This window comes from Salmo salar, chromosome ssa10, assembly GCF_905237065.1.
Source record: "Salmo salar chromosome ssa10, Ssal_v3.1, whole genome shotgun sequence".
Taxonomy (NCBI): domain Eukaryota; kingdom Metazoa; phylum Chordata; class Actinopteri; order Salmoniformes; family Salmonidae; genus Salmo; species Salmo salar.
The window spans coordinates 60947952-60967938 of record NC_059451.1 but is presented as its reverse complement, the minus strand read 5'-3'; the positions used below and the strand labels follow the sequence as shown (position 1 = coordinate 60967938).

The 19987-nt window shown below is 52.7% G+C and overlaps 1 protein-coding gene across 6 annotated transcripts in view; it reads left to right on the top strand.

The window, feature by feature from the left end:
• LOC106560668 (Krueppel-like factor 8) overlaps nucleotides 1-19987 on the top strand; it is a 136457-nt gene that overhangs the window by 100487 nt on the left and 15983 nt on the right. For 3 of the 6 annotated variants that reach the window (XM_045688009.1, XM_045688011.1, XM_045688012.1), the window contains 2 exons: nucleotides 14856-15140; nucleotides 15525-15762. In XM_045688009.1, coding sequence (XP_045543965.1) covers nucleotides 14856-15140; nucleotides 15525-15762 — 523 coding nt within the window. The remainder of the gene's footprint in view (nucleotides 1-14855; nucleotides 15141-15524; nucleotides 15763-19987) is intronic. The other 3 variants (XM_045688010.1, XM_045688013.1, XM_014123766.2) reach the window with 2 other exon arrangements.

Sequence of the window (19987 nt, the reverse complement as noted above, 5' to 3'; positions counted from 1 at the left end):
CTCTCCTTCTGTCTCTCTCTCTCTCACCACCCCCACCCACTCTCCTTCTGTCTCTCTCTCTCTCCACCACCCCCCACCCACTCTCCTTCTCTCTCTCTCTCTCTCCACCAACCCCCACCCACTCTCCTTCTGTCTCTCTCTCTCCACCACCCCCACCCACTCTCCTTCTGTCTCTCTCTCTCTCCACCACCCCCACCCACTCTCCTTCTGTTCTCTCTCTCTCCACCACCCCCACCCACTCTCCTTCTGTCTCTCTCTCTCACCACCCCCACCCACTCTCCTTCTGTACTCTCTCTCTCCCTTCCACCACCCCCACCCACTCTCCTTCTGTCTCTCTCTCTCTCCACCACCCCCCACCCACTCTCCTTCTGTCTCTCTCTCTCTCCACCACCCCACCCACTCTCCTTCTGTCTCTCTCTCTCTCCACCACCCCCACCCACTCTCCTTCTGTCTCTCTCTCTCCACCACCCCCACCCACTCTCCTTCTGTCTCTCTCTCTCTCCACCACCCCCACCCACTCTCCTTCTGTCTCTCTCTCTCCACCACCCCCACCCACTCTCCTTCTGTCTCTCTCTCTCTCCACCACCCCACCCACTCTCCTTCTGTCTCTCTCTCTCTCCACCACCCACCCACTCTCCTTCTGTCTCTCTCTCTCTCTGCCCACCCACCTCCTTCTTCTCTCTCTCTCTCACCTCCCACCATCTCCTTCTGTCTCTCTCTCTCTTCCACCACCCCCACCCACTCTCCTTCTGTCTCTCTCTCTCTCCACCACCCCACCCACTCTCCTTCTGTCTCTCTCTCTCCACCACCCCCACCCACTCTCCTTCTGTCTCTCTCTCTCTCTCCACCACCCCCACCCACTCTCCTTCTGTCTCTCTCTCTCTCCACCACCCCCACCCACTCTCCTTCTGTCTCTCTCTCTCTCCACCACCCCACCCACTCTCCTTCTGTCTCTCTCTCTCTCCACCACCCCCACCCACTCTCCTTCTGTTCTCTCTCTCTCCCCCACTCTCCTTCTCTCTCCTCCCCACCCACTCTCCTTCTGTCTCTCTCTCTCTCCACCACCCCCACCCACTCTCCTTCTGTATCTCTCTCTCCCACCACCCCACCCACTCTCCTTCTGTCTCTCTCTCTCCCCCACCCACTCTCCTTCTGTCTCTCTCTCTCTCCACCACCCCCACCCACTCTCCTTCTGTCTCTCTCTCTCTCCCACCACCCCACCCACTCTCCTTCTGTATCTCTCTCTCTCCACCACCCCCACCCACTCTCCTTCTGTATCTCTCTCTCTCCACCACCCCACCCACTCTCCTTCTGTCTCTCTCTCTCTCCACCACCCCCACCCACTCTCCTTCTTCTCTCTCTCTCCACCACCCCCACCCACTCTCCTTCTGTCTCTCTCTCTCTCTCCACCACCCCCACCCACTCTCCTTCTGTCTCTCTCTCTCCACCACCCCCACCCACTCTCCTTCTGTCTCTCTTTCTCTCTCCACCACCCCCACCCACTCTCCTTCTGTCTCTCTCTCTCTCCACCACCACCCACCCACTCTCCTTCTGTCTCTCTCTCTCTCCACCACCCCCACCCACTCTCCTTCTGTCTCTCTCTCTCTCCACCACCCCCACCCACTCTCCTTCTGTCTCTCTCTCTCTCTCTCTCCACCACCCCCACCCACTCTCCTTCTGTCTCTCTCTCTCCACCACCCCCACCCACTCTCCTTCTGTCTCTCTCTCTCTCTCCACCACCCCCCACCCACTCTCCTTCTGTCTCTCTCTCTCCACCACCCCCACCCACTCTCCTTCTGTATCTCTCTCTCCACCACCCCCACCCACTCTCCTTCTGTATCTCTCTCTCGCCACCACCCCCCACCCACTCTCCTTCTGTCTCTCTCTCTCCACCACCCCCACCCACTCTCCTTCTGTCTCTCTCTCTCTCCACCCCCACCCACTCTTCTTCTCTCTCTCTCCACTTCTCTCTCTCTCTCCACCACCCCACCCACTCTCCTTCTGTCTCTCTCTCTCCACCACCCCCACCCACTCTCCTTCTGTCTCTCTCTCTCCACCACCCCCACCCACTCTCCTTCTGTCTCTCTCTCTCTCACCACCCCCACCCACTCTCCTTCTGTCTCTCTCTCTCTCCACCACCCCCACCCACTCTCCTTCTGTCTCTCTCTCTCTCCCACCACCCCCACCCACTCTCCTTCTGTCTCTCTCTCTCTCCACCACCCCCACCCACTCTCCTTCTGTCTCTCTCTCTCTCTCCACCACCCCCACCCACTCTCTTCTGTCTCTCTCTCTCTCCACCACATTCTCCACCACCCCCACCCACTCTCCTTCTGTCTCTCTCTCTCCCACCACCCCCACCCACTCTCCTTCTTTCTCTCTCTCTCTCTCCACCACCCCACCCACTCTCCTTCTGTCTCTCTCTCTCCACCACCCCCACCCACTCTCCTTCTGTCTCTCTCTCTCCACCACCCCCACCCACTCTCCTTCTGTCTCTCTCTCTCTCCACCCACTCCCTCCTTCTTCTCTCTCTCTCTCCACCACCCCCACCCACTCTCCTTCTGTCTCTCTCTCTCTCCACCACCCCCACCCACTCTCCTTCTGTCTCTCTCTCTCTCCACCACCCCCACCCACTCTCCTTCTGTATCTCTCTCTCTCCACCACCCCCACCCACTCTCCTTCTGTCTCTCTCTCTCTCCACCACCCCCACCCACTCTCCTTCTGTCTCTCTCTCTCTCTCTCCACCACCCACCCCACCTCTCCTTCTGTCTCTCTCTCTCCACCACCCCACCCACTCTCCTTCTGTTCTCTCTCTCTCCACCACCCCACCCACTCTCCTTCTGTCTCTCTCTCTCTCTCCACCACCCCCACCCACTCTCCTCCTCTGTCTCTCTCTCTCCACCACCCCACCACCACTCCTTCTCTCTCTCTCTCTCTCTCCACCACCCCCACCCACTCTCCTTCTGTCTCTCTCTCCTCCACCACCCCACCCACTCTCCTTCTGTCTCTCTCTCTCTCTCACTCTCTCTCTCTCCACCACCCCCACCCACTCTCCTTTCTTTCTCTCTCTCTCTCCACCACCCCCACCCACTCTCCTTCTGTCTCTCTCTCTCTCCACCACCCCCACCCACTCTCCTTCTGTTCTCTCTCTCTCCACCACCCCCACCCACTCTCCTTCTGTATCTCTCTCTCTCACCACCCCCACCCACTCTCCTTCTGTCTCTCTCTCTCTCCACCACCCCCCACCCACTCTCCTTCTGTCTCTCTCTCTCTCTCCACCACCCCCACCCACTCTCCTTCTGTCTCTCTCTCTCCCTCTCCACCACCCCCACCCACTCTCCTTCTGTCTCTCTCTCTCTCCACCACCCCCACCCACTCTCCTTCTGTCTCTCTTCTCTCTCCACCACCCCCACCCACTCTCCTTCTGTCTCTCTCTCTCTCTCCACCCCACCCACTCTCCTTCTGTCTCTCTCTCTCTCCACCACCCCCACCCACTCTCCTTCTGTCTCTCTCTCTCTCCACCACCCCACCCACTCTCCTTCTGTCTCTCTCTCTCCTCCACCACCCCACCCACTCTCCTTCTGTCTCTCTCTCTCTCTCCACCACCCCCACCCACTCTCCTTCTCTTCTCTCTCTCTCTCCACCACCCCCCACCCACTCTCCTTCTGTCTCTCTCTCTCTCTCTCCACCACCCCCACCCACTCTCCTTCTGTTTCTCTCTCTCTCTTTTATCTCTCTCTCCACCACCCCACCCACTCTCCTTCTGTCTCTCTCTCTCTCCACCACCCCCACCCACTCTCCTTCTGTCTCTCTCTCTCCCACCACCCCCACCCACTCTCCTTCTGTATCTCTCTCTCTCCACCACCCCCACCCACTCTCCTTCTGTCTCTCTCTCTCTCCACCACCCCCACCCACTCTCCTTCTGTCTCTCTCTCTCTCCACCACCCCCACCCACTCTCCTTCTGTCTCTCTCTCTCTCCCCACCACCCCCACCCACTCTCCTTCTGTCTCTCTCTCTCTCCACCACCCCCACCCACTCTCCTTCTGTCTCTCTCTCTCCACCACCCCCACCCACTCTCCTTCTGTCTCTCTCTCTCTCCCCCACCCCCACCCACTCTCCTTCTGTCTCTCTCTCTCTCCACCACCCCCACCCACTCTCCTTCTGTCTCTCTCTCTCTCTCCACCACCCCCACCCACTCTCCTTCTGTCTCTCTCTCTCTCTCCACCACCCCCACCCACTCTCCTTCTGTCTCTCTCTCTCTCTCCACCACCCCCACCCACTCTCCTTCTGTATCTCTCTCTCTCCACCACCCCCACCCACTCTCCTTCTGTCTCTCTCTCTCTCCACCACCCCCACCCACTCTCCTTCTGTCTCTCTCTCTCTACCCCACCCACTCTCCTTCTGTCTCTCTCTCTCTCCACCACCCCCACCCACTCTCCTTCTCTCTCTCTCTCTCTCCACCACCCCCCACCCACTCTCCTTCTGTCTCTCTCTCTCCACCACCCCCACCCACTCTCCTTCTGTCTCTCTCTCTCCACCACCCCCACCCACTCTCCTTCTGTCTCTCTCTCTCTCTCCACCACCCCCACCCACTCTCCTTCTGTCTCTCTCTCTCTCCACCACCCCCACCCACTCTCCTTCTGTCTCTCTCTCTCTCTCCACCACCCCCACCCACTCTCCTTCTGTATCTCTCTCTCCACCACCCCCACCCACTCTCCTTCTGTCTCTCTCTCTCTCTCCACCACCCCCACCCACTCTCCTTCTGTCTCTCTCTCTCTCTCCACCACCCCCACCCACTCTCCTTCTGTCTCTCTCTCTCTCCACCACCCCCACCACTCTCCTTCTGTCTCTCTCTCTCTCCACCACCCCCACCCACTCTCCTTCTGTCTCTCTCTCTCTCCACCACCCCCACCCACTCTCCTTCTGTCTCTCTCTCTCTCCACCACCCCCACCCACTCTCCTTCTGTCTCTCTCTCTCTCTCCACCACCCCACCACCTCTCCTTCTGTCTCTCTCTCTCCACCACCCCCCACCCACTCTCCTTCTGTCTCTCTCTCTCTCCCACCACCCCCACCCACTCTCCTTCTGTCTCTCTCTCTCTCCACCACCCCCACCCACTCTCCTTCTGTCTCTCTCTCTCTCCACCCCCACCCACTCTCTTCTTTCTCTCTCTCTCTCCACCACCCCACCCACTCTCCTTCTGTCTCTCTCTCTCCACCACCCCCACCCACTCTCCTTCTGTCTCTCTCTCTCCACCACCCCCACCCACTCTCCTTCTGTCTCTCTCTCTCTCCCACCACCCCCACCCACTCTCCTTCTGTATCTCTCTCTCCCACCACCCCACCCACTCTCCTTCTGTTCTCTCTCTCTCCACCACCCCCACCCACTCTCCTTCTGTCTCTCTCTCTCTCCACCACCCCCACCCACTCTCCTTCTGTCTCTCTCTCTCCTCTCCACCACCCCCACCCACTCTCCTTCTGTCTCTCTCTCTCTCCACCACCCCACCCACTCTCCTTCTGTCTCTCTCTCTCTCTCACCACCCCCACCCACTCTCCTTCTGTCTCTCTCTCTCTCCCACCACCCCCACCCACTCTCCTTCTGTCTCTCTCTCTCTCTCCACCACCCCCACCCACTCTCCTTCTGTCTCTCTCTCTCTCCCACCACCCCCACCCACTCTCCTTCTGTCTCTCTCTCTCTCCCACCACCCCCACCCACTCTCCTTCTGTCTCTCTCTCTCTCTCCACCACCCCCACCCACTCTCCTTCTGTCTCTCTCTCTCTCCACCACCCCCACCCACTCTCCTTCTGTCTCTCTCTCTCTCTCCACCACCCCCACCCACTCTCCTTCTGTCTCTCTCTCTCTCCACCACCCCCACCCACTCTCCTTCTGTCTCTCTCTCTCTCTTCCACCACCCCCACCCACTCTCCTTCTGTATCTCTCTCTCCACCACCCCCACCCACTCTCCTTCTGTCTCTCTCTCTCTCCACCACCCCCACCCACTCTCCTTCTGTCTCTCTCTCTCTCCACCACCCCCACCCACTCTCCTTCTGTCTCTCTCTCTCTCCACCACCCCACCCACTCTCCTTCTCTCTCTCTCTCTCTCCACCACCCCCCACCCACTCTCCTTCTGTCTCTCTCTCTCCACCCCCCACCCACTCTCCTTTCTCTCTCTCTCTCTCCACCACCCCCACCCACTCTCCTTCTGTCTCTCTCTCTCTCCACCACCCCCCACCCACTCTCCTTCTGTCTCTCTCTCTCTCCACCACCCCCACCCACTCTCCTTCTGTCTCTCTCTCTCTCCACCACCCCCACCCACTCTCCTTCTGTCTCTCTCTCTCTCTCTCCACCACCCCCACCCACTCTCCTTCTGTCTCTCTCTCTCTCCACCACCCCCACCCACTCTCCTTCTGTCTCTCTCTCTCCACCACCCCCCCACCCACTCTCCTTCTGTCTCTCTCTCTCTCCACCACCCCCACCCACTCTCCTTCTGTCTCTCTCTCTCTCCACCACCCCCACCCACTCTCCTTCTGTCTCTCTCTCTCTCTCCACCACCCCCACCCACTCTCCTTCTGTCTCTCTCTCTCTCCACCACCCCCACCCACTCTCCTTCTGTATCTCTCTCTCCCACCACCCCCCCCCACTCTCCTTCTGTCTCTCTCTCTCTCCACCACCCCCACCCACTCTCCTTCTGTATCTCTCTCTCTCCACCACCCCCACCCACTCTCCTTCTGTATCTCTCTCTCCACCACCCCCCACCCACTCTCCTTCTGTCTCTCTCTCTCTCTCCCACCACCCCCACCCACTCTCCTTCTGTCTCTCTCTCTCTCCACCACCCCCACCCACTCTCCTTCTGTCTCTCTCTCTCTCCACCACCCCCACCCACTCTCCTTCTGTCTCTCTCTCTCTCCACCACCCCCACCCACTCTCCTTCTGTCTCTCTCTCTCTCCACCACCCCCACCCACTCTCCTTCTTCTCTCTCTCTCTCTCTCCACCACCCCCCACCCACTCTCCTTCTGTATCTCTCTCTCTCTCACCACCCCCCACCCACTCTCCTTCTGTCTCTCTCTCTCTCTCTCCACCACCCCCCACCCACTCTCCTTCTGTCTCTCTCTCTCTCCACCACCCCCACCCACTCTCCTTCTGTCTCTCTCTCTCTCCACCACCCCCCCACCCACTCTCCTTCTGTCTCTCTCTCTCTCCACCACCCCCACCCACTCTCCTTCTGTCTCTCTCTCTCTCTCCACCACCCCCACCCACTCTCCTTCTGTCTCTCTCTCTCTCCCACCACCCCCACCCACTCTCCTTCTGTCTCTCTCTCTCTCCACCACCCCCACCCCACTCTCCTTCTGTCTCTCTCTCTCCACCACCCCCACCCACTCTCCTTCTGTCTCTCTCTCTCTCCCACCACCCCCACCCACTCTCCTTCTGTCTCTCTCTCTCTCTCTCCACCACCCCCACCCACTCTCCTTCTGTCTCTCTCTCTCTCTCTCCACCACCCCCACCCACTCTCCTTCTGTCTCTCTCTCTCTCCACCACCCCCACCCACTCTCCTTCTGTCTCTCTCTCTCTCCACCACCCCCACCCACTCTCCTTCTGTCTCTCTCTCTCTCCACCACCCCCACCCACTCTCCTTCTGTCCTCTCTCTCTCCACCACCCCCACCCACTCTCCTTCTGTCTCTCTCTCTCTCTCCACCCCCACCCACTCTCCTTCTGTCTCTCTCTCTCTCCCACCACCCCCACCCACTCTCCTTCTGTCTCTCTCTCTCTCCACCACCCCCACCCACTCTCCTTCTGTCTCTCTCTCTCTCTCCACCACCCCCACCCACTCTCCTTCTGTCTCTCTCTCTCTCCACCACCCCCACCCACTCTCCTTCTGTCTCTCTCTCTCTCTCCACCACCCCCACCCACTCTCCTTCTGTCTCTCTCTCTCTCACCACCCCCACCCACTCTCCTTCTGTCTCTCTCTCTCTCTCCACCACCCCCACCCACTCTCCTTCTGTCTCTCTCTCTCTCTCTCCACCACCCCCACCCACTCTCCTTCTGTATCTCTCTCTCTCCACCACCCCCACCCACTCTCCTTCTGTCTCTCTCTCTCTCCACCACCCCCACCCACTCTCCTTCTGTCTCTCTCTCTCTCCCCACCCACTCTCCTTCTGTCTCTCTCTCTCCCCCACCCACTCTCCTTCTGTCTCTCTCTCTCTCCACCACCCCCACCCACTCTCCTTCTGTCTCTCTCTCTCTCCACCACCCCCACCCACTCTCCTTCTGTCTCTCTCTCTCTCTCCACCCCACTCTCCTCACTCTCTCTCTCTCTCTCTCTCTCTCTCTCTCTCCTCCCCACCCACTCTCCTTCTGTCTCTCTCTCTCTCCACCACCCCCACCCACTCTCCTTCTGTTCTCTCTCTCTCCACCCCCACTCTCCTTCTGTCTCTCTCTCTCCACCACCCCACTCTCCTTCTGTCTCTCTCTCTCCCACCACCCCCACCCACTCTCCTTCTGTCTCTCTCTCTCCTCCACCACCCCCACCCACTCTCCTTCTGTCTCTCTTCTCTCCCACCACCCCCACCCACTCTCCTTCTGTCTCTCTCTCTCTCTCACCACCCCCCACCCACTCTCCTTCTGTCTCTCTCTCTCTCTCCACCACCCCCACCCACTCTCCTTCTGTCTCTCTCTCTCTCTCTCCACCACCCCCACCCACTCTCCTTCTGTCTCTCTCTCTCTCTCCACCACCCCCACCCACTCTCCTTCTGTCTCTCTCTCTCTCCACCACCCCCACCCACTCTCCTTCTGTCTCTCTCTCTCTCCACCACCCCCACCCACTCTCCTTCTGTCTCTCTCTCTCTCTCTCCACCACCCCCACCCACTCTCCTTCTGTCTCTCTCTCTCTCTCACCACCCCCACCCACTCTCCTTCTGTCTCTCTCTCTCTCCACCACCCCCCACCCACTCTCCTTCTGTATCTCTCTCTCTCCACCACCCCCACCCACTCTCCTTCTGTATCTCTCTCTCTCCACCAACCCCCACCCACTCTCCTTCTGTTCTCTCTCTCTCCACCACCCCCACCCACTCTCCTTCTGTCTCTCTCTCTCTCCACCACCCCCACCCACTCTCCTTCTGTCTCTCTCTCTCCACCACCCCCACCCACTCTCCTTCTGTCTCTCTCTCTCTCCACCACCCCCACCCACTCTCCTTCTGTCTCTCTCTCTCCCACCACCCCCACCCACTCTCCTTCTGTCTCTCTCTCTCCACCACCCCCACCCACTCTCCTTCTGTCTCTCTCTCTCTCTCCACCACCCCCACCCACTCTCCTTCTGTCTCTCTCTCTCTCCACCACCCCCACCCACTCTCCTTCTGTCTCTCTCTCTCCCTCTCTTCCACCACCCCCACCCACTCTCCTTCTGTCTCTCTCTCTCTCCACCACCCCCCCACCCACTCTCCTTCTGTCTCTCTCTCTCCCACCACCCCCCCACTCCACTCTCCTTCTGTCTCTCTCTCTCTCCACCACCCCCACCCACTCTCCTTCTGTCTCTCTCTCTCTCCACCACCCCCACCCACTCTCCTTCTGTCTCTCTCTCTCTCTCCCACCACCCCCACCCACTCTCCTTCTGTCTCTCTCTCTCTCCACCACCCCCACCCACTCTCCTTCTGTCTCTCTCTCTCTCTCCACCACCCCCACCCACTCTCCTTCTGTCTCTCTCTCTCTCTCCACCACCCCCACCCACTCTCCTTCTGTCTCTCTCTCTCTCTCTCCACCACCCCCACCCACTCTCCTTCTGTCTCTCTCTCTCTCCACCACCCCCACCCACTCTCCTTCTGTCTCTCTCTCTCTCCACCACCCCCACCCACTCTCCTTCTGTCTCTCTCTCTCCACCACCCCCCACCCACTCTCCTTCTGTCTCTCTCTCTCCACCACCCCCCCACCCACTCTCCTTCTGTCTCTCTCTCTCTCTCCACCACCCCCACCCACTCTCCTTCTGTCTCTCTCTCTCCACCACCCCCACCCACTCTCCTTCTGTCTCTCTCTCTCCACCACCCCCACCCACTCTCCTTCTGTTCTCTCTCTCTCCACCACCCCCACCCACTCTCCTTCTTTCTCTCTCTCTCTCCACCACCCCACCCACTCTCCTTCTGTATCTCTCTCTCTCCACCACCCCCACCCACTCTCCTTCTGTCTCTCTCTCTCTCCACCACCCCCACCCACTCTCCTTCTGTCTCTCTCTCTCTCCACCACCCCCACCCACTCTCCTTCTGTCTCTCTCTCTCTCTCTCTTACCACCCCCACCCACTCTCCTTCTGTCTCTCTCTCTCTCTCTCCACCACCCCCACCCACTCTCCTTCTGTCTCTCTCTCTCTCCACCACCCCCACCCACTCTCCTTCTGTCTCTCTCTCTCTCTCTCCACCACCCCCACCCACTCTCCTTCTGTCTCTCTCTCTCTCTCTCTCTCCACCACCCCCACCCACTCTCCTTCTGTCTCTCTCTCTCTCTCCACCACCCCCACCCACTCTCTCTCTCTCTCTCCACCACCCCCACCCACTCTCTCTTTCTCTCTCTCCACCACCCCCACCCACTCTCCTTCTCGCTCTCTCGCTCTCTCCTCTCTCTCTCTCTCTCTCTCTCTCTCTCTCTCTCTCTCTCCACCACCCCCACCCACTCTCCTTCTGTCTCTCTCTCTCTCCCCACCCCCACCCACTCTCCTTCTGTCTCTCTCTCTCTCTCCACCCCCACCCACTCTCCTTCTGTCTCTCTCTCTCTCTCCAACCCCCACCCACTCTCCTTCTGTCTCTCTCTCTCTCCTCCACCACCCCCACCCACTCTCCTTCTCTCTCTCTCTCTCTCTCTCTCCACCACCCCCACCCACTCTCCTTCTGTCTCTCTCTCTCTCTCCACCACCCCCCACCCACTCTCCTTCTGTCTCTCTCTCTCTCTCTCCATCTCCTTCTGTCTCTCTCTCTCTCTCCACCACCCCCACCCACTCCCTTCTTTCTCTCTCTCTCTCTCTCTCTCTCTCTCTCCACCACCCCCACCCACTCTCCTTCTGTCTTACTCTTTTTTGACCAATAACATGTAGCCTAGCCTATTTCTTGTTATAAACACTGACTGAATTCCCTCTCTTTTATGGGTCTACCTGTGTCCACTCTGTAACTGTCGTTGTTGTGATGTAGGCTAGGCTAGTTTTGGTAGAGGGTTTAGAATAGCACATCATTCTTATAGCTGTCTCTCACTGACAAGTTTGCTGTGTGTGTGTGTGTGTGTGTGTGTGTGTGTGTGTGTGTGTGTGTGTGTGTGTGTGTGTGTGTGTGTGTGTGTGTGTGCGCCCCTCTGCCTCCTGGGTTGGGTAGGTACTGCCTGGATAGTGGGCACAAGGTAGTGCTCAGATTTGTCCGGGCATCTCCATATTGTATCTCGGTTCAATGCCTCAGTGTTTGAGTTGGGCTTGACCAAGGTTAGGCTGGGCAGGGGTGTGCTGTTCAGTGCTCTGTGTTAAGCAGTGCCTGGGCTAGACTAGGCTATGCAGTTTGTCTGTTCTGTTCGCCTCCTTAGAATATCTGGGTTCAGTGTTTGGCCTTTGGGTTGGCCAGGTTAAGGCTGTGCTGCTTCTCTCTACTGTTGGGTTCTTTCTCTCCTTCCCTATGCCGTGTTTTTCTGTGCTGCTCCATGCTATGCCGTGTTTTTCTGTGCTGCTCCATGCTATGCTGTGTTTTTCTGTGCTGCTCCATGCTATGCTGTGTTTTTCTGTGCTGCTCCATGCTATGCTGTGCTTTTCTGTGCTGCTCCATGCTATGCTGTGTTTTTCTGTGCTGCTCCATGCTAGATAGGGCTGTGTTGTGTGCTGCTCCATGCTAGATAGGGCTGTGTTGTGTGCTGCTCCATGCTAGATAAGGCTGTTGTGTGCTGCTCCATGCTAGATAGGGCTGTTGTGTGCTGTTCCATGCTAGATAGGGCTGTTGTGTGCTGCTCCGTGCTAGATAGGGCTGTTATGTGCTGCTCCGTGCTAGATAGGGCTGTGTTGTGTGCTTCTCTGTGCTAGATAGGGCTGTGTTGTGTGCTTCTCCATGCTAGATAGGACTGTTGTGTGCTGCTCCATGCTATATAGGGCTGTTGTGTGCTGCTCCGTGCTAGATAGGGCTGTTGTGTGCTGCTCCATGCTAGATAGTGCTGTGTTGTGTGCTTCTCCATGCTAGATAGGGCTGTTGTGTGCTGCTCCATGCTATATAGGGCTGTTGTGTGCTGCTCCGCGCTAGATAGGGCTGTTGTGTGCTGCTCCGTGCTAGATAGGGCTGTGTTGTGTGCTTCTCTGTGCTAGATAGGGCTGTGTTGTGTGCTTCTCCATGCTAGATAGGGCTGTGTTGTGTGCTTCTCCATGCTAGATAGGGCTGTTGTGTACTGCTCCATGCTAGATAGGGCTGTGTTGTGTGCTGCTCCATGCTAGATAGGGCTGTGTTGTGTGCTGCTCCATGCTAGATAGGGCTGTGTTGTGTGCTTCTCCATGCTAGATAGTGCTGTTGTGTACTGCTCCATGCTAGATAGGGCTGTGTTGTGTGCTGCTCCATGCTAGATAGGGCTGTGTTGTGTGCTTCTCCATGCTAGATAGGGCTGTTGTGTACTGCTCCATGCTAGATAGGGCTGTGTTGTGTACTGCTCCATGCTAGATAGTGCTGTGTTGTTTGCTGCTCCTTGCTAGATAGGGCTGTGTTGTGTACTGCTCCATGCTAGATAGGGTTGTTGTGTACTGCTCCATGCTAGATAGGGCTGTGTTGTGTACTGCTCCATGCTAGATAGGGTTGTTGTGTACTGCTCCATGCTAGATAGGGTTGTTGTGTACTGCTCCATGCTAGATAGGGCTGTGTTGTGTGCTGCTCCATGCTAGATAGGGCTGCTGTGTGCTGCTCCATGCTAGATAGGGCTGTTGTGTACTGCTCCATGCTAGATAGGGCTGTTGTGTACTGCTCCATGCTAGATAGGGCTGTTGTGTACTGCTCCATGCTAGATAGGGCTGTTGTGTACTGCTCCATGCTAGATAGGGCTGTTGTGTGCTGCTCCATGCTAGATAGGGCTGTGTTGTGTGCTTCTCCATGCTAGATAGGGCTGTTGTGTCCTTCTCCATGCTAGATAGGGCTGTTGTGTCCTTCTCCATGCTAGATTGGGTTGTTGTGTCCTTCTCCATGCTAGATAGTGCTGTGTTGTGTGCTGCTCCATGCTAGATAGGGCTGCTGTATATGCTGTAGCAGGGTGCAGTCAGTGTATGGCCAGGCGATTTTATGCTGAATGTAAGTCCTACAGTACACCGTGCTTTGTGAGCTAGCATGGTGCTGCTACATGCTCTGTACTTGCTTACTACCGATCAGCAGGCAGGGTGCAGTCAGTGGGCACGTTCGAGCAGATCCCTTTTTTCAAGTCGGTGGTCACCGCCATTCGAAGTGTGTTGCATTCTAGGGCAAAAAGTTGTCCAACTGTTTGAACTTTACACAAATAATGTGTTCAAAATGTCATGAAGTTTTGACTGCAGTCGGCTGCAATTGTCTGCAGTTGCTGTTCACTAACTTCATTCTGCAACCATCGCCTACATTGTGTCTCTATTGTCAACCAATCATCAGGCTGTTTTTGTTTGACCCATGCAAACGTGACCAAAGAAATGACTGAAACAGGAACTTTGCAATTTGCAGCAATTTATGTATACAGTGGACATTAAGGACACCTTCCTACTATTGAGTTGCACTCCCCATGTTGCTCTCAGAACGGCCTCAATTCGTCGGGGCATGGACTCTACAAAGGGTCAAAATCATTCCACAGGGATGCTGGCCCATGCTGACTCCAGTGCTTCCCACAGTTGTCAAGTTGGCTGGATGTCCTTTGGGTGGTGGACCATTCTTGATAGACACAGGAAACTGTTCAGCGTGAAAAACCCAGCAGTGTTGGAGGTCTTGACACAAGCCGATGCTCCTGGCACCTACTACCATACCCTGTTCAAATGCACTTAAATATGTTGTCTTGCCCATTCACCCTCTGAATAGCACACACACACAATCCATGTCTCAATTGTCTCAAGGCTTACAAATCCTTCTTTAACCTGTCTCCTCCTCTTCATCTACACTGATTGAAGTGGATTTAACAGGTGAGATCAATAAGGGATCATAGCTTTCACCTGGTCAGTCTCATGGAAAGAGCAGGCGTCCTTCATGTTTGTACACTCAGTGTATACAAATAAATGTGATATGATTCTCTCTCACTAAAGTGATTGTACTATGAATTTACACACATAATATTATATAATGATTTCAGTTTGTGAGTGTGTTGATCTGAGCCTTGCTATTGGAAAACCACATTAGTGTCTTACTTTCGGCTGATGCACCTCCCCCGACTTCACTCCTTGACTTTTGTCTACAGTCGATTGCTTTAGCTTTAACACTCAAACACGCCCGGCGCCTCAGTGCAGGGCTGGGCCAGGGCTGGGCAGGGCTGTTCTCTCATGGCAGTGTGCCAGCTCTAGGTCTGCTGCTCTGTTCTCCACCTCCCAGCTCCCTCTCAGCTCCCAGGGCCCCACACAGCAACCATTGTTCCCCTAACCTGCTTTGCTCTGTTTGTGCAGCCAGAGAGTACAGCTGAACTTCGCTGAGGGGAGAGCAGGGTCGTGTGTGTGTGTGTGTGTGTGTGTGTGTGTGTGTGTGTGTGTGTGTGTGTGTGTGTGTGTGTGTGTGTGTGTGTGTGTGTGTGTGTGTGGAAAAATAATGTGCTGACTGATCATCTCTCTCTTCCTCTCTCCACGGTCTTCCTCCCTATTTATCTCCCCTTTCCCTCTCTCTTTTTCTCTCTTCCTCCCTCCATCCTCTCTTCCCCCTCCCTCTCACGCTCTCTAGCAGGCTGAAGTAGGTGAGGAGTGTCCCCAGCCTACAGACCTGAAGATCAAGACAGAGAAGACCCAGCCTGTGTCTCCCCCTCCCCTCTGCACCGCCACAGACACAACCACAGAAGACTTCTCCCTCCCCCCGGAGGACCAGACGGAACCTGTCGACCTGTCACTCGGCAAGCCACGCTCCTCCCTGCCCGTCTCTACGCCTACAGCCAACCCCGTCCCGAGTTCCGTGGCGATGCCCACGCTGTCGGCAACCCCCATCCCTACGGTAACCTTTCTAGACACCATGGTAACCACGCCAGTTATTAAGCCAGTCGGCTCGTTAGCTAGCTCCTCTTTTGGAATGATGGGTAGTAGTGTCTGTTGACTGAAAAGTGAAATCACTCACACATATTAGGGCCTGCCAAAAATGTGGAAGTCAGGTTCCTATGTCTTAACTGTTAGTTTAAAATGTTTTTATTGAAAGACTTTGTCTTTCAGTTTAACAATCTAATACAGTACTCCCATGCTTGACACAATGTCTGTGTCCAAAATGGCACCCTATTCTCCTTTCTGGCTAAAAGTAGTGTACTGTGAATACAGTGCCATTTCAGATGGTCTTGCTCCTCTACATGTATACCCACACTATCCCCTCCTCTCCTCTTCTCCACCCATCCATCCCTCCCTCCTCCAGATGCTCTCCCCCGGGTCCATCCTAGCATCCACCCAGGGGGCAGGCGGTCAGCAGATCCTGCATGTCATCCACACCATCCCGTCGGTCAACATGCCCAGTAAGATGGGCCAGCTGCAGACCATCCCCGTGGTGGTCCAGTCTCTGCCCGTAGTCTACACAACCATTCCCACGGACGGGGTGGCCACCGCTGCCATCACAGTCCCGCTCATCGGGAGCGATGGGCGCTCAGAGGGATCCGGTGAGTCCGAGGCAGGGAGGATGGTGCTGTGTTTTGTTGAGATGGAGCTTTGAGGTTTATGTTATAGATTTTAGTCGGTTAGCATACACTCTTGTCCCGAGCATTGAAGTAATGAGGCTGAAACAATCACAATACGAACGTCATAAGTACAACCTTCTAAAATAAAGATTGAAATAAAAGCGTCAAAGTTAAACGGATAATTCAGCCAAATGACCTATTAGCATTTCTGCGCTCCATTTTGACTCATCTATAAGTAACTTCATTGAGGGACACAATCCATTTTGACTCATCTATAAGTAACTTCATTGAGGGACACAATCCATTTTGAGGCATCTATAAGTAACTTCATTGAGGGACACAATCCATTTTGAGGCATCTATAAGTAACTTCATTGAGTGACACAATCCATTTTGAGGCATCTATAAGTAACTTCATTGAGTGACACAATCCATTTTGAGTCATCTATAAGTACCTTCATTGAGTGACACAATCCAGTTTGAGACACTAAAGGATGATTTGGAAATGAAGCGTGGAAATGCAACATTTTTACATTGTTGGCACAAATCCAATGCAAGTTAATGGTACCTATATTAATAGGTACCAATACCTTGCATTGGATTTGTGCCAACAACGTAAAAATGTTGCATTTGGAACAGTGGTTAGGTAAACAAAACCAAAGCATGGATTGCTGTCATGCTTCCTCCATAAACTGCTTACAGAGTAAGGAAATCTATTTGTCCTTTTGTGATTTGGGTGAACTATCCCTTTAATCGAGAAATGATAATAGAGTTCTCTCTGGTCACATCCATCCTCCTCTTCTCTAGCAGGAAGAAGTAGGTGATTTCTCTCACTTACACGCCATTCCTCATCTTTGTCACTTTATCGCACAATCGGGTGTCACTTGACCTCTTGAATGGTTTTCTCGCAAGCAATACATCTCTCTTGGGTCTCTTCAATGTTAACTCTCTTCAAACAATCTCACTCTGACATACAAGCTCTTTCTCACAGACACATGCACCTGTTGTATCTCACTGTCATGCACTTTCTCATTCTCTTTTCCTCTCTTTCAGTTATAATATCTCACTGTTTCTCGTTCACCCCGTCACGATATCTCACACATGACCCGTCCCTTACTGTCTTCATAAGGACGCCTGTCCCTGCACACGCGCACGTACACACACACAAACACAAAAAATATATGGCAAATAGAAATCCAATATGGATGGTGTTAAGAGATACACTACCATTCAGAAGTTTGGGGTCACTTAGAAATGTCCTTGTTTTACAGTGTAGACATTGTTAATGTTGTAAATGACTATTGTAGCTGGAAACGACTGATTTTTAATGGATTATCTATATAGGCGTACAGAGGCCCATTATCAGCAACCATCACTCCTGTGTTCCAATGGCACGTTGTGTTAAACTTGGATTAGCTATCATTTTAAAAGGCTAATTGATCATTAGAAAACCCTTTTGCAATTATGTTAGCACAGCTGAAAACTGTTGTCCTGATTAACCTCTATGGGCTAGGTGGGACGCTTGCGTCCCACCTACTCAACAGCCAGTTGAATCCTGTGGCGCGTTATTCAAATACCTTAGATATGCTATTACTTCAATTTTTCAAAAATATGACTATTTTACACAATTTTAAAGATAAGACTCTCGTTAATCTAACCACACTGTCCGATTTCAAAAAGGCTTTACAACGAAAGCAAAACATTAGATTATGTCAGCAGAGTACCGAGCCAGAAATAATCAGACACCCATTTTTCAAGCTAGCATATAATGTCACATAAACCCAAACCACAGCTAAATGTAGCACTAACCTTTGATGATCTTCATCAGATGACAACCCTAGGACATTATGTTATACAATACATGCATGTTTTGTTCAATCAAGTTCATATTTATATCAAAAACCAGCTTTTTACATTAGCATGTGACTAGCATGTGACTAGCATTCCCACCGAACACTGCCGGTGAATTTACTAAATTACTCACGATAAACGTTCACAAAAAGCATAACTATTATTTTAAGAATTATAGATACAGAACTCCTCTATGCACTCGATATGTCCGATTTTAAAATAGCTTTTCGGTGAAAGCACACTATTTAGACACCCAGCAAGTTTAGCACTCATCAAAGTCAGATTTACTATAAGAAAAATTGTATTACCTTTGTTGTCTTCGTCAGAATGCACTCCCAGGACTTCTACTTCAATAACAAATGTTGGTTTGGTCCAAAATAATCCATCGTTATATCCAAATAGCGCCGTTTTGTTCGTGCGTTCTAGACACTATCCTAAAGGGTAAATAAGGGTGGCGAGCATGGCGCAATTCGTGACAAAGAAATTCTAAATATTCCATTACCGTACTTCGAAGCATGTCAACCGCTGTTTAAAATCAATTTTTATGCCATTTTTCTCATAAAAAAGCGATAATATTCCGACCGGGAATCTGCTTTTAGGTAAACAGACAAAGGAAAAGAAAGCATTCGGTCGAAGCGGGCACGCGCCTAAACCCATAGTACTCTGAGTGGCCACTTGCCAAAAGCGATAAAGTGTTTCAGCCAGAGCCTGCCTCGATATCGTTCAGCTTTTTCCCGGGCTCTGAGACCCTATGGAAGCCGTAGGAAGTGTCACGTTATTGCACAGATCCTGAGTCTTCAATAAAAAGAGCCAAGATGAAACACTACTTCTCAGACAGGCCACTTCCTGCTTGAAATCTTCTCAGGTTTTGGCCTGCCATATGAGTTCTGTTATACTCACAGACACCATTCAAACAGTTTTAGAAACTTTCGGGTGTTTTCTATCCAAAGCCAATAATTATATGCATATTCTAGTTACTGGGAAGGAGTAGTAACCAGATTAAATCGGGTACGTTTTTTAATCCAGCCGTGTCAATACTGCCCCCTAGCCCTAACAGGTTAAAGGAGCAATACAACTGGCCTTCTTTAGACTAGTTGAGTATCTGGAGCATCAGCATTTGTTGGTTTGATTACAGGCTCAAAATGGCCAGAAACAAAGACCTTTCTTCTGAAACTCATCAGTATATTCTTGTTCTGAGAAATGAAGGCTATTCCATGCGAGAAATTGCCAAGAAACTGAAGAGCTCATACAACGCTGTGTACTTTATTTAACCAAAAAGGAGCGTGATTGAGTGCTGCGTCAGATGACCTGGCCTCTACAATCACCTGACCTCAACCCAATTGAGATGGTTTGGGATGAGTTCAACCGCAGAGTGAAGGACAAGCAGCCAACAAGTGCTCAGCATATGTGGGAACTCCTTCAAGACTGTTGGAAAAGCATTCCAGGTGAAGCTGGTTGAGAGAATGCCAAGAGTGTACAAAGCTGTCATCAAGGCAAAGGGTGGCTAAATATAAAATATATTTTGATTTGTTTAACACTTTTTTGGTTACTACATGATTCCATATGTGTTATTTCATAGTTTTGATGTCTTCACTATTATTCTACAATGTAGAAAACCCTTGAATGAGTAGGTGTGTCCAAGCTTTGGACTTGCGCTGTATATAAACACTGCATTCGTAAAGATTTTTTAACATTACAGCCTTTTTGTAAAATGGATTTTTTTTTAAATCTTATCAATCTAAAAACAATACCCCATAATGACAAAGCGAAAACAGGTTTTTAGAAATTCTTTCAAAATGTATTTCAAATTTAAAACTGAATACCTTTATTTACAGACGTATTCAGCCCCTTTGCTATGAGTCTTGAAATTGAGCTCAGGTGCATCCTGTTTCCATTGATCATCCTTGATGTTTCTACAACTTGATTGGAGTCCACCTGTGGTAAATTCAATTGATTGGATATGATTTGGAAAGGCACACACCTGTCTATATAAGGTCCCACAGTTGACAGTGCATGTCAGAGCAAAAACCAAGCCATGAGGTCAAAGGATTTGTTCGTAGATCTACGAGAAGACTGAAGGCTGTAATTGCTGCCAAATGGCCTTAAACAAAGTATTGAATACTTATGTAAATGTGATAGTTCAGTTTTTATTAGTAATTAATTTGCACAAAAAATGTAAATACTGTTTTTGCTTTCTCATTATGATGTATTGTTTGTAGATTGACGAAGGGAAAAAACAATTGAATCCATTTTAGAATAAGGCTAGAATGTAACAAAATGTGTAAAAAGTCAAGGGGTCTGAATACTTTCTGAATGCATTTGTGTGTGTGTATATAAACACACACAAAAACACACAT